Below are 13,796 nucleotides of genomic sequence, written 5' to 3' on the forward strand. Positions count from 1 at the left end.
CTGGGGCATCAAGGAAAACCTCCAGGAACGACTGCCATCGAAGCCTTCTCCCCGAGCTTTGGGTTTTCTGGCCGAGTGCTGCTCAGTGGCAGCTGGAGGTAGGTGTGAACACATGGGAGAGGGGGCGATGCGAGGCCAAATGTGGGTGCCAGCCTGAATCCTGGTGGCAGCAGAGCCCTGGCAGCACGAAACCTCTTGGTCCCAGCTGCCCCCTGCTCTGCTGAGAGCCCTTTGGGGAGCACCACAAAACGTTAAATAAAGCGGAGATGCAACGAGTAAAATAATGCCGGGGAGAGAAAGACGGGGGGCTCCTTCATTTTATTTGATGTGGCCCAATTTCAGTGCCTGTGGATCTGTCTCCTGCTCTTGGCTAGTCTATCAGTCATTGTCCCCGCCTGAGAGGGTCACGTCTGGGCAGATCTCTGGGGAGGAACTGTCTGCATGTCTGACTGCAGCACAACCCCAGGCCCTAGCAACCCTCCTCCTGCTGCCACCGCTTCCCCCAGCTCAGCCCCCGGCTGCTTCCTGCACATGCTTAGGGAAAATTAGATAAATGAGCCATCAAGGCAGTCGGACTGGCCTTTAATGGGACAGTGCAGGCTGGAACAAGTCTCTTTGCCTCCTGGCCCTGGGGGAAATCTCCGTCCTTGCACCTTCCCACCCATTTCTTGGTGACAACGCTGCTGGGGCAGAATTTTTCCTCGCCTTGTGGCTTGTCAAGGGTGCTGCTCTGGGCTAGTTTCCCCAGATTTTTGCAAAAGGGGAGGTTTTCCCCCCTTTTTTTTGCAGAAGGGCTGGCTGCACTTTGGGTCTGGGGGAAGCAGCTGGAGGAGGGCTGTCTGGATTAGCCCTGTTAACACCGGGCAAAGGGCGGCCTTCTCATCTTGGCCCTTAGCAAGAGGGAATTAAGACCATTACAAGGCTATCAAATAGGATCAGAGCCCCTTTCCTTTTCTCTGAGCAGCCCAGACCTGCTAATCCTTTTTCATGCAGCTGGACCAGCACCCATCGTGCGGTGGGGAAGAGCTGGGCTGCCTCGCTGCCCTGGGAGCCTCCAGGAGCTGCACAAGGGGCTGCGTCCCCTCAAATGCTGCTGGGATCAGCACGTTATTAGCCTGGTTTTGATCCCAATGCAGATGGAGAGGAGTGGCTGGGAACAGAGTCCGGCTGCCATGGGGTGAACACAAGGTCTCGAGTGTTTGTTCAAGTGTTCAGCCTCGTCCTCTCGCTGCAAAACACCCCCAGGAGGGGCTTCGGGGCAGCAAAGTGCAAGCAAAGCAGCTTTTGGAGTACCAACCAGCCTCTGGGTTACTTATTTATTTCTACAGCAGCCCCCAGCTGAGGCTGCTGGGTCTGCGGATTTCACACAAAGCAGAGGGATGAGCCCGACAGCTCTGACGTGGCTGGCCAGAGCAGAGACCCTACAAAAATACACTCGCCCTCAGCCAGGAGAGGCAAACTACGCAGAGCAAAACCCCAAAGTCTGCGCTGGGAAGGGAGGACGTTGCCCCAAGGTCTCTGCCATGCAAGGCCGATCCTGCTAGCAGCTGAGCCTCTTCCCAGCAGCGATGGCTCGGAGCTGGCAGCAGCAAACCCCGCTGGGGGGGACCTCCCTCCCCGTGCAGGCAGCATCCCACACGGGGACAGAGACAGGCACGGTGGTGAAGGGCAGCAGGAAGGGGAGAAGGGCGATGCCCACGCTGGCACCGCTGCACAAAACCCCTCATGCCAAGGGCTGGCTGCAGAAGTGTCCCGGGTGCACGTCCTCGAGGGCACGTGTAAGCAGGGAAACCAGCCGAGGCAGCAGCAAGGTGGCAAAAGGCAAACGCCCCGCGGGCACGGGACGCGTGCGGGGCCAGCAGCCGGGCACTGACTGTGCCCCCAGGCAGGTCCCAGCTCCCCCAGTCAGGACGCTGCCAGATACTGGTGGAAGTAAAGGCCGAAGAGGCTGGTGACGACTTGGCAGACGGCCACCCACCAGGTGACGAAGGCGAGGAGTCCGCGGAAGAAGAGAGGGGTGAAGATGCCGCCCAAGATGCCCGTGATCTGCTCCACCGCGGCACGCACGTCCTCCCCGTCCTCGCTGCCGGGACGCGGCGGCGCTGCGCTCACTGCCGGAGGGACGGGAGAGGGCTCCGGGTACAGCCCCCACGAGTGGTGCCCTGTGTGACAGAGGGGACAAGGAGCCTGAGGATCGTCGGCCCTACCTGAAGCCAACCTCCAGCACCTCAGGGGGGGCTGCCTCGGGTGCCGGCGGTTCCTTACCCAGCGTTTTGAGGAGCAGGGCGCAGTGCAGGGTGAGGATGACGGGCCCCAGGTACTGCAGGCTGACCACCGAGACGTAGCAGTAAATCCGCGTGATCTGTACGCAAAGGGGCAGCGGGGATCAGTGGGGGGGCTCCCAGCCATGCCCCCCAACCCCTGGGCTCCCCCTGTAGTGCCTGCACCTTGCGCTGGATCTCCACGGCAGCGATGCGCCCCGCTTCCCTCCTCATCTGCTCCACCCAGCGCTCGGCCAGGCCCAGGTAGGCCTGGAGGTGGTGGCGGGTGACGGCCAGGCGCAGCAGGCAGAGGCCAACGATGGTCCAGAGGCGCGCGGTGTTGTAGGCAGAGTCCGACATGCTGCAACGAGAGGAGGGGGCTGCAGGAAAAGGGTCCTGCGGTCCAGAATCCCCCCCACCCACCCACACACAAGCCAAGGAGGAGGGGAGCTGGAGCGCCCCGTGCCTCAGTTTCCCCTCAGAGGGAGGTCCTAGGGCACGGGGTGACGCCGCGTCCCGCTTACAGCTGCACCGTCTGCTTGCCCATGGGCGCGTGGAGCAGGAAATCCCTGGAGATGGGCTTGATCCACATCACCACCACGATGACGGGCGCCAGGAAACTCGTGTGGAGCAGGACCCTGCGGCAGAACCAGCAGAGACCCCATCAGAGACGTCCTTACCCGACCCCTCACCACAGAGCCAGGGGGTCCGGGCCCCCACCCTGTCCCCTCCCGGCCCCAGGTTTCACCCAACTGGGTCAGGGGCTTGTCGGCCGCCATCCGCAGAGCGTCGAGGTGGGTCTGGGCCAGGCGCAGCCCCGGGAAGGTCAGGCAGGCACCCAGGAAGGAGCACAGGGCCACCAGCCCCAGCTTGAAGGCCAGCTTGGCGAGGGGCACCCTGCGCAAAGAACAAGGGGACAGGAGGGGGACAGAGGTTGGCTCCATCCCCATGGAGCCCCAGGGGACCCTCTGGCCCTTCCTCTCCTGTGGGTTGCAGAGAGGGGAAGCCCCATTTCCCAAACCTCGTTTCCCAAACCCTGTTTCCCATCCTGATGCCAACTCACGTCCACTCCCAGCCCCGCTGCTTCAGGACGCTCTCCAGGTTGCTGCTGACACCGGCCAGCCCTGCGGGGAGCGAGCGGCCGTGAGTGGGGTGCTCGGGGCCACCTACCCGCATCGCCCCATCCCGTCCCGTCCCCTCGTACCCACCCGGCTCGAGGCCGAACTCCAGGTAGTCCTCGCGGATCACCAGGGCCACCATGGCGAGGAGGAGGAAGAAGAAGGCGAAGGTGAGGCAGACGGAGCGCTCGCCCCCCTCCTCCGAGCGGAAATAATGGCGCATCACCATGAAGAAAACCTTACTGCGGGCGTGGGGGGGTCGTCAAGGAAAGCAGGGGCTATGGGACCCCCCCCCAGAGCCAGTGGAGCCCCTAATAATCATAATCAGCCCCTGCTCATTAGCATCTACGCCATTAGGCCGCCACCACCTCGGCCCAGAACGGTCTTGGGCACAGCCGGTGGTTTCCAAGTCCACGAATTTGGACCTAAATTTCCAAGCCCCAAAATCCTTCCGCTTCAACCAGCTTCAAAATGAGAACAAGATCGAGGAGCTTGGGGTCTTCTCCCCCCGCCCAGCGGCAGCACGGACCCGGGGGGTGGCGGGGGTCTCGCCCCAGCGCTGGGCAGCCCCGGCAGAAGGATACACGGAGAAGACGACCGTCAGCAGGCACCACAGCACCCCGATGTTGGTCTCCTTCTGGGGGTCCGCCAGGCAGAAGTAGCCCTCGGTGAAGACGTACACGGCGGTGGAGTAGACGGCGAAGTCCACAAACCATTGGTACTCCAGGAAATAGCGCAGCACTGGGGGGGGGGGGACGGGACAGGGGGACACGTCACCGCGCCGCGGGGGTCCCATGGGCACCCAGGCATGGCCAGGGGTCCTGGATGGAGGGCAGTGGGGTGGGTGCATGGGATGGGGGCTCTGTGGGTGCTCCTGGAGCTGCCACCCCCGGGGGGGGGTTACCGAGAGCATCCACGGCCGTGATGGGGCTGGTGTCCAGGCGGAGGTCGATGTCACGGGGCACGGAGAGGGGCTTGTCGTCCAGCACGCCGTTCACCCTCCTGTAGGGGAAACGTGGGCTTAGGGCAGGCGGGCAAAGAGCTGGCTCATCCCTTGGGTCCCACGGTGCCCGAAGACCCTCGTGGGGCTGCACGTCCCCAGCTGGGGGCTCATCATCATCATCATCATCATCATCATCATCATCATCATCATGGACAGCCCCCAGCCCGCCTGCGGCCGAGGCTGCTGTCACTTTTGCAGCTCCCACCAGGTCCGGGATCGCTTCCCTTAAAACCAACCCAAAATATTGATCCTGGGAAGTGCCCCCCCACCTGTCCCGCTTGGTTTTGGGGCGCTGCTTGCCCGCCAGGGCGCGGAGCTCCTCTTCCGACGGGTGCTTGTAGCGGTGCAGGCTGGAGAAAACGCAGGCATAAGCTGGGTGTCCCCAAAACCTGGGGGCCCGGGGAGGGTCGGGTGTCCCCGAAACCCCACAGGGCTGGGGGTGTCGGGGTGGGGGGGTGTCGGGGGCCATACCTGCCGTTGCAGAGCAGCCAGCGGGCGAAGGAGCAGTGCGGGGCCAGCTTCTGCATGACGCTGGCTGCCAGCAGGCTCACCACCACCTGCACCCCCATCACCGCCTGCACCGGGGGGGCGATTAGGGGCTGACCCTGACACCCCCATCATCCCCCCCCCCCAAGGAGCATCCCTGGGCTGGGGGAGCCCCCCCTCCAGCTCCCTGCCTTGGGACATGCACCCCTGGGCATTAATCGCCCCCCCCCCCCAGGGACAGCCTGGGGATGCACCCCTGGGCTTTGACAAACCCCCCCCCCAGGACAAGCTGGGCGTGCACCCTCGAGTTTTAACCCCCCCCGGGACAGCCTGGACACATATCCCTGGGCTTTAACCCCCCCGAGACAGCCTGGGCTTTAACCCCCCCGGGACATTAACCCCCCCCCATGACAGCCTGAGCATGCAACCCCCGGGTCTGTACCCCCCCGGGACACCCCAATGATGCCCCTCTGTGCATGCACCCCTGAGCACCGCCCCCCCCGGGATAGCACTGTCATGCACCCCCCCCCATGCATGCACCCCCCGGGGACAGCCTAGGGGTGCCCTCCCGGAGCATGCACCCCCCAGGAACAGCCCATATAAGCCCCCCCCAAGCATGCACCCCCCCGGGACAGCCCAGGCATGCCCCCCCCAAGCACTGACCCCCCAGGAACACCCCATATAAGCCCCCCCCCGAGCATGCACCCCCCCGGTATAGCACTGCCATGCCCCCCCCGTGCATGCACCCCCCTCGGGACACCCCAGGGGTGCCCCCCCCGTGCATGCACCCCCCGAGCATGCACCCCCCGGGACAGCCCAGAGGTGCCCCCCCACCCCCGGCCGTGCACCCCCGGGACACCCCCGTCCCCCCCCCCGCCGCCCCCCGCCCGCTCTCACCATGCCGGGGTCAGCGCAAAGGCGGCCGCAGGAAGCCCCCCCCCCTCCCCCGCCGCTTCTCCCCGCTGACCAATCCGCTGCTGCGCTGCTCGTGATCGGCAGCTCGTTATCCAATGAGAAGGCAGAACAGGGAGGGGGCGGGAGCTTGCGGCGGCGCCGGGTTCCGCGGGCGCTGCCTCCTGGGAGCCGCGGGGCCGCGGGTTCGAATCCCGGCGCCGCCGCCGGCGCCGTGTGGGGTCCCCAGCCCCGTGTGTGGGACGGGGGCTGGGGGCAGCATTTGGGGGGGTTCCCGGGGGTATCCGCGCTCCCCTGCACGCCTCGACATCCGCAGCGCTGCGTGTTTGCACCCGGGGCTGTGCGGTGCCCGTCCCAGCACTTGGCCCCTGGGTGCTGAGATTTGGGTGCGCAGGTTTTTTTTTTTGGGGGGGGGCAGCTCCAGCCCCGTGCCCCCCCTCGGACCCTGGGGTTGGGACCTCGCCCTCGCACCGTGAGCATCTCCCCTGCATCCTGCCCAAATCTTCCTCGCGAGATAAATCAGTGCCTCGAGCTCATTTATGTCCCATAAATGACAGAGGTGGGCACAGGGGGGGGGACGGAGGTGGGCAGTGGCACCTTGGGGTGGGGGCACCCCCTCCAGAGAAGGGGTCTCTGCACTGCGAACTGCCCCGTGCAGAGCTCCCGGGACCACAGGAAAGATTTGGGACCCCAAATCCTTCCAGCACCCGTGTCACAGCGGGGTCTGCGTGTGTTTCATCCGCCCTGGGGAGCGTTTCAAGCCCTGCCTTGCCAGCAGCACCCGCTCGCCCCCATTATTTGGGGGGGGGTCCCGGGGTGCTGGTGGGTGCCCCCTGGTCCTGGCAGGGTGCTGTGGGCCCCGAGGGGTTGCCATGGATATCGGAGCTCCCGGGGCCTGGGATGCGCTTCCCGCTAGATGTCGCCTCTGCCCGTGCCCCGAGCATCCCTCGTGGGTTGGGGTACCGGGGAGGGGACAGCGGCATCCCCCCCAAAAAACCCCCCCAGGACATCCTGAGCACTCAGCCCCCATTGCGTCCCCTCGCCTGGAGCCGAGCATCCCTTCCACCGACGGGCAGAACTCGTGGGCTACGGTGCCAAAAAGCCCCCAGCACCCCCGTCCCGGCTGCTGGGTGCCCCCAGCCGTGAGCAGAGCCCCTCAACACCTTCCCTGGCTGGGCACCATTGGGGTCCCGACCCCTCCAAGGTCCCCAAACCCTCGTAGTGGCCATAGGGGCTGCACAAACCCCGGTGTCAGCGCCTCCCTGGAACGAATGCGGGGGCCCCGAGAGCCTGGCAGCCCCCACAGCGTCGCCTTTCAGCTCCAGGCAGACACAAAAAAAAAGAGGGAAAGGCAAAAGATGGATGCTCGGAGCACCCCAGCCCCGCCGCCCTGCTCCGGGACACAAAAGCCCCTTTGAGGACTGATTTTACACCGCTCCCTCCTCCTGCCGGGATGCCCGAATTAGCATCAGCAATAGGAGCTGCCTCGACGGGCGGTGCTCGGTGCCGCTGGGCAGCCACCAAATTTTCGGTGTCCCCAGCCCCGTGCGCAGTGAAGGGGGTGCCAGGCCCAGCAATGTCCCCGTGGGTCCTGGGGGGACGTTTCCTTGCAGGAAGGGATGGGGCTCGGCGGCCGCTGCGCCCACCCCGATGGCATTGGGGCATCCACGTTCCCCTGTGTCCCATGGCCAAGGGGGACCCCATGGATTCTGGAGACCCCCACGGGTTCTGGGGACCCCGTGGGTGCTGGGGACCCTCTTGGGGACTTTCCACGCCGGGGCAGCTGGAGGGGCCGCCGGCGGCCGTCCCGTTCCCCCTGCCGAAGTTTTTCCATTTCGCACAAAGGCGGCGGGGCTGCGGCGGGCATTGTCCGGGCTGCATTGCATTACCCAGGGCTCCCGGAGAAATCACTTGTATTTCACGCTCCATTGAGCAGCTGCCTGTATATATTTTCTGTGTTGCACTTTTAGCATGACAAAGGGAGAGGGCCTGTGAACTCCTTGCTCTTCAGACCTCTCCGACACGTCCCCCCGAGCGGAGCCCCCCTCGGTTAGCATAACAAACTGCCACGCTCCCTCGGACGTGCTCCGGCTCTCTCTCCCCCCCATCTCCAACCCTGGCCCCTCCCGGGGTAATTTCACGTCGAGCTCAATATTTGGGCGTCTGGGACGCTGGCGGCGGCGCGTGAGCGCGTGCTGGGGCTGCGGAGGCGGGCAGCATTTCGGCGAGGGCGTCCTTCCACTGCGTCCGCCTGGACCCGTGCTGAATTTCAGTGGTTGACAGAAAGTTTAAAGGGTGTCAGGGGATCCCCTGGGGGGCACGGAGACCCCACGGCCCCCGGTGGACCCAGGAGTGGGTCTGGAGTTTGGGCGTCCCAACACTGAGTGAGGAACTGGAGACACGAACCTGAGCTGAGCGTGTGCTGCTGGTTCTGGAGCTGCAGGGGTTGGGTTTGCAGGCTCTGGGGTGAAGGCAGGAGCTTGAAATGGGATTTAGAGACAGGCAAAAGGGAGCTGTGGAGATGGAGAGGGTTTTGGGACCCTCGGCACGAGCTGGGGCTTTTCCCACCAGTCAGTGCAGTGGGTGCCGGCGGTCTGAGCGCTTGGTGCTCCCTGTTTGCACGAGCTGCCCCCCCCCAAAGGACCCCGATGGTGCCAAATTTGTTGTGGCCAGGCTTTGGTGAAGGGGAGCCAGAACCCGTTCCCAGATTTGGGTTGTGGAATAGGAGAAGAGGAGCGAGCACAGGAGAGGAGAGAGGTGCTGGTCCCAGCTATGCCCAGCGCCGTGCCGTGCCCTGCAGCGCGGTGGCCGCTCCCGTCGGGGGTGGCTGGGCACAAAGAGGGGCTCGTGCAGGGACATCGGGGCTGCTCCTGCCTCCTGCCAGCCCCAAAAAGCTGGGACACCCCCCCCCTTCAGGACCAGGACCCCACCAGGGGTGGGATTTGGGATGTTCTGCCAGAAAAACTCTGCTCAGACATAAGCAACATGAGGGAGACCAGGTTGTGACACTGCTGTAGGTTTGGAACACCTTTAATACACTTGGGTTTGGGGTTCTGTTTTTTTCCTTTTCAGCTGCAGACCTCATCCCCCGAAGCCTCGGGCTCAGTGGCTCCATGGCCTGGGACCCTCCTGGGCATGCCTGGCTTCATCCACGGGGACAGAGCAAGCCCTTACCCTGGGGATGGGACGGGAAGGGTGTCTGCACGGCCCCTGACCATTTTGCAGACCAAACCTCGGCTCTTCTCCAACCTTTCTCGGCCATCCGCATCTCACGGTGTCCACTCACGTCACCTGTTAATGGGAGAAACTGGTGTGAGCCCGGGATGGGCACTGCCAAGGTCCCACCACAGCAAGGACAAGGGGTGGCCAGGAGGTGACCGTGCCACCACCCCGCTGACTCGCTGCCTGAACCATTCCTGGCTTTTTTTTTTTTTTTTGGCAAATTTTAAGCTGAGAGCTTTGCAGAAAGCTGGGTCCCTGCCCCAAAATTCCTCACCGAGAGCTGTGCTTCACGACGGGTTGATGGCAGAGAGGTCCTGACCCTCACGTTGCCCCCGGGGAGCGCGGTGGCACCTCGTCACCCGTGTCCTCGTCCCCATGAATCGCAGGTGGGGGTCCCGGCGCCCTGCCCATGGGGTGCAGCTGGCAGAGCCCCCTTCCTGCGGGTGAACATGCAGAGCGTTAGCATCCCAGTTCATCCCCCATTCCTTCCCCACCCCGTTTCCCTCATGAAGCCTCCTCCTTTGTAGGGCCCGAGCCCAAATTCGCTCGTTAATTGCCCGGCCGAGGCGTCTTTGTGTTCTCCCTTCACGTTCAGCCGTCGGCATTGCTTTATGGGGTGCTAAACCTGTGCTGACAAGTGCTGCATGGCATAAATCCCCACAAAGTGCCTGCTCCCGCTGCCTCACCCGGCCCTGATCCCTACCTCCAACAAGATTTTGGGGTTGGGGTCCACCTCCTTCCCTATTGACCCTCCAGAGCCTGCATGGGGTGGGGACTTGGTGCTCCGTTCCCCGTTCCCGTTGGCACCGCGCACACCGGTGCCCTTCGTGGTGCACATGGGTGCACGTGGGTGTGCGCATTGCTCAGCTCGCCCCCTGCTCCAGCAGGAACATTGCACGGGGGGAAAGCTCCTCCTCGGTGCTTTTACGCTTGGGTTTTACCAAATCCCTGCTGGGGTCTCCCTCGGGGACGCAGAGAAGCCGCCGGGGTGCAGGGAGGCTGCTTGGTGCCGGAGGAGCCCCTACAAACCCAGGCGTTCTGCAAACCCATCGCTTCCCACCACGATCCCACCTCCAGCCCTTTTTTTCCGGCTCTCTTGGCTGACAATGCCACGTCTGTGCCCGATCTCAAAGGAGCCTTGTCCGGGGGCTGCAGATGCCGCGGATCCCCCGGACCGGGGGCGGCCCCGTTGCTCCTTCTCCCTTATGGGATCGGGGCCGTTTGGGAGCTTGGGGTTCGAAGCAGAGCTTGCTCTGCCTTCGTGTCACCAAGGGGGTCCCCGTGTGCCTCCCCCCTCTGCTCACTTGTATTATCCAAGAGCCCTTTATCGTATGAGACTGCTCCGGCTGAGCTTTTGTGCAGGAAAAGGGGGCTGGGATGGGGCTCTCAGCAGATCCTAAAGGCACTGGAAACCAGAGGGACTCGATCCCACTGCCCTGCGCAGCGTGAATTATTTGGTAAACTCAGGTGTGGTTTGGGCAGGAAAACCACTATTTATTTATTGAAGCACTCTGCTCATTTCTCTTCTCCCTAACAAAGATTTTGGGGAACTTTGGGGCCTCTCCGCTCCCTGATGGGATGAAAACACAACCTGCTGTGATCGCCCCAGCTGCTCAAGGGGGGACCTCGCGGAGAGCTGCTGGATCCCACCCAGAGATAAGACACGAGTGGGCAATTTGCTGTCCCAAACCAGGCTCAACGCTGCGGGGACAACAACCCCGTGAGATGTAGCCGCGGTGGCTTTGGGGAAAGGCGGCTGCAATGTGGGAATTGGGGTGCTTGGGGGGCTGGGGATCCCATCCTGGTCCCTCCTCCCCGGCTGCTCTGCCCTGGGAAAAGCCGGGCTGGGAACAGCTTGAGTGTCCGAGCGGGGAATTCATTTAAATAAATTTCCATAGGGATTAATTTTGCTCCTTCCCAGCAGCGCGGCGGAGGCGAGCGGAGCCCGTTGCTGCGTGCGTGCATGAGAAAAGCTGGGGCTGCTTTGGGGGAGCTGCAGGGGCGGGGGTCCGGGGGGCAAAACCTGCTCCCTGCAACCCCAGCCACCCTTATTGCCCTCCAGCTCTGCACCCAAGGGTGCTGGGACCCCTCTCTCTGGGTGACACAGCCTGTCCCTGGCAGCTCCAAAACCCTCCTGGTACAGGGGATGGCCGCCCGGTGGGGGCTTTTTTGGGGGGGAACCAAAAATCCACCCCGGCCAAATGGGTATGAGAGCTGCCAAAGGAAAGCCGAAGGATTTGGGATTCAAAGCGCGCGAGGGGTTCAAACAACTGGTGTAAATAAATCAGGGCTGCAGAACGCTTGGAAACGAGCAGAGCGGCAGCTATTTTTAGCTGTCAGATTTGGGAGTTTTTAAGACTCCTTCAGGGCACAAACTACTGCAAGAATTAGTTACCATTGCAGCAAAATAAAAGCCCAGGAGGAAGATTTTTCGTCCTCCTCCCGGAGAGATGGTGACAGGGCCACGGCGCGGGCCAGCTCCTGCACTGGAGCACGATCCCTGCTCCAAGAGGAGGGCTTCCCTTCGCTGGGGATGGGCAGGGGGACGCATTTTGCACGGTGGCTTTTGGCAGAAGAAAGGCAAAAGGGTTTAGGAATGGCCCCCAGTTCAATGCTGCCGGCACTGAATTAGCAAACACACGACCGGAGGTGCCCACCAAACACCCGCGTGAAGGACGAGGCTGCTTTTGAGCCGCCTGAGGCTCTTTTGCTACGAGATGCAAAGGGAAATTTCGCAGGACGGCGAAGATTTTTGATTATGAATTGGAAGAGGGAGAGCGGGAGCGCACGCGGCCATCCAGCATCGCATTGAATTCTGCCTGTCCTTGAGCAGAGAGAAGGAGACGGCGGCTGCTTTCTCTTCCTGCTTCTTTTTAAGCGCAATTTATTCACAGTGAAGCCGTGGTGGAGAATAAAGGTGTTTATGTGGTGGTGAATGGGGCGCGCTGGCACCGAGCACTCGCACCCAGGCATAAAAGCACCTCCCGGCATCGGCACGGGTGACCCGGGGTTAGTTAGTCATTGGCAGATGGAGAACTTCAGGGGAGTTCAAAACGGCCTTGAATATTAGCAAAACCCCCGCGCTAGAGCTGCCAGGGGACTTCTGCCCGTGGAAATGCTGATGGTGGGCTCTGGGGTGGGAAACGGGGGCCCTGAGTAATTCCTGGTGCTTGGAGCTGAGAAATCCCCCTGCAGGGTCCTGCCCTGGGAGCTTGCCACTGCTCCCAAGTGTTGTTTTTTTTTTTTTTTCCCATCAAGGATCGGTATTTTGGAATTGAACCCGTTCCTGCAAAATGCCGAGAGTAGTGCAGAATGTCGCTGGGATTTTTGAAAATTAAAAAATAACCTTTTTTTAACCTAAAAAATAACCTTTGCTCCCGGGTTTTCTGCGGGAATCCCAATTCTGGAGTGCGTCGTCACCTTTGAGAATGGGCACGAGACGTCACCCCGTGGCTGTGAGGGTCGGGCAGCTTTCCCAGCACAGCGCCCACCACCCCGAATCCCTCGCCCTGCTGCAGTTTGACCTCACAGCACTGCCACCACCGAGCTGCCACCAGCTTTTAGGCACAATTTAAATCGCAACCTTGACCAAATCCCGACCCTTGCTGGGTTTACACTCAGGAAAAGTCCCTTTGCCTCCGGTGCAGGCACTCGCTTGGATTTCCAAGGTGTGAGCACCCAGAGGTGCCTCCACACCTTGGTCTAACCCTTTCCCCTGACCCACTGGGCTTGGTTTAATCCCAGGACCTTCCTGGGGAAGGAGGGAGCTCACAGCATCGTCCTGGTGAGCGCTGTGCCCTGCCTGCCTTCGCTGCCCCGGGTGCATTTCTTAGAGTTACACAAATTAGAGAACAGTTCAGTTGGAAGGGACCTTCAGAGATCATCTAGTCCAGCTGCTTACTGGCCTCGTTTGCTTTCATTCGTTAAGGAGATGCCCCAGGACCCTTCCCCAGTGCCGGGCTGGCAGGGAGGGGTGCACAGCCCCCTGTTTGCAGGAGGAGGCTCTGTGCACCCTCACCTCCTGTTCCCCGGGGCCTCGCGTCCCCGGCACGGGACTGGCACCGCGGTCGGTCCCGGCTCCGTCCCCGTGCTGGGGACCCGGACCGTGGGGCAGTGCTCGAGCAAGACGAGCAGAGTGAGAGTGTAAGGCAGAGCTCAGCATCGGTGCAGAGGTTCTCCGCTCTTTGCCATGGAAACAGGCGTTGCTAAGGGATTGCCTAAGAGGGAGCAAAATATTCTAAAATCCAAGTTTGTGCGGCAGCGGGATTCAACTCCCCGGCTTGGTTTCGGCCACCCTTGGAGCAACCCCACAGCAGCCAAAACCCCCCCTAGATTGGAGAAACCCCCAGCATGGGGTGGGCTGAGCATGGGGCAGGGGTGCTGGGTGATTCTGGGGGACCACGGGCACCCCAGCAGCTCCAGCATGACCCCGGAGCAGATCCTGCTCTGGCACAGAGCTGTGGGCACCCTTTAAAGCAAGCACATCAATTATTGCACTTAGACAAACTCAAAAAAAGAGTCCCCAGCCCCTCCTGGTGATGGAGCAAGGCTGGGCTCTGGCACGGTGCCTCAGTTTCCCCTCCTGCACGATGCATCCAGGCACGGCCACCCCGTGGGCTTTGCACCGCGCTGCCACCGGGACAGCCGGCATCCTCCGGCCGGCGACACCCTCTTAACTTTATTTTATGGACACGAGAAAACGGGCTGGGGGGGGGGAATAATACACGCGGGGGCCACCTCTGACCTTGACCCCCATCCTCACTGCCCGCAGCAGCTGGGCCGGCGGCTCAATGC

The 13,796-nt window shown here is 62.4% G+C and overlaps 1 protein-coding gene and 1 long non-coding RNA gene across 4 annotated transcripts in view; both read right to left on the reverse strand.

Moving 5' to 3' along the window:
- Nucleotides 1-1,302: 1,302 nt before the first annotated feature.
- TMEM161A (transmembrane protein 161A) lies at nucleotides 1,303-5,809 on the reverse strand. Its single transcript, XM_084498932.1, has 12 exons — nucleotides 5,766-5,809; nucleotides 4,854-4,957; nucleotides 4,652-4,732; nucleotides 4,284-4,381; nucleotides 3,964-4,120; nucleotides 3,470-3,621; nucleotides 3,325-3,385; nucleotides 3,015-3,158; nucleotides 2,786-2,899; nucleotides 2,448-2,622; nucleotides 2,266-2,362; nucleotides 1,303-2,162 (listed from the first exon to the last, which is right to left on the reverse strand). Exons 1-12 carry the CDS (start codon nucleotides 5,766-5,768, stop codon nucleotides 1,906-1,908), a joined length of 1,443 nt encoding a protein of 480 aa, XP_084355058.1. The 5' UTR covers nucleotides 5,769-5,809; the 3' UTR covers nucleotides 1,303-1,905.
- Nucleotides 5,810-8,794: 2,985 nt separating this feature from the next.
- LOC311424082 overlaps nucleotides 8,795-13,796 on the reverse strand; it is a 32,480-nt gene continuing 27,478 nt past the window's right edge. For all 3 annotated transcript variants that reach the window (XR_014685988.1, XR_014685989.1, XR_014685990.1), the window contains 2 exons: nucleotides 9,277-9,439; nucleotides 8,795-9,071 (listed from right to left, as the gene is read on the reverse strand). This is a non-coding gene — a long non-coding RNA (uncharacterized lncRNA). The remainder of the gene's footprint in view (nucleotides 9,072-9,276; nucleotides 9,440-13,796) is intronic.

The sequence above is a fragment of the Aythya ferina genome, assembly GCF_964211825.1.
Source record: "Aythya ferina genome assembly, chromosome: 26".
In the NCBI taxonomy this organism is placed as follows: Eukaryota; Metazoa; Chordata; class Aves; order Anseriformes; family Anatidae; genus Aythya; species Aythya ferina.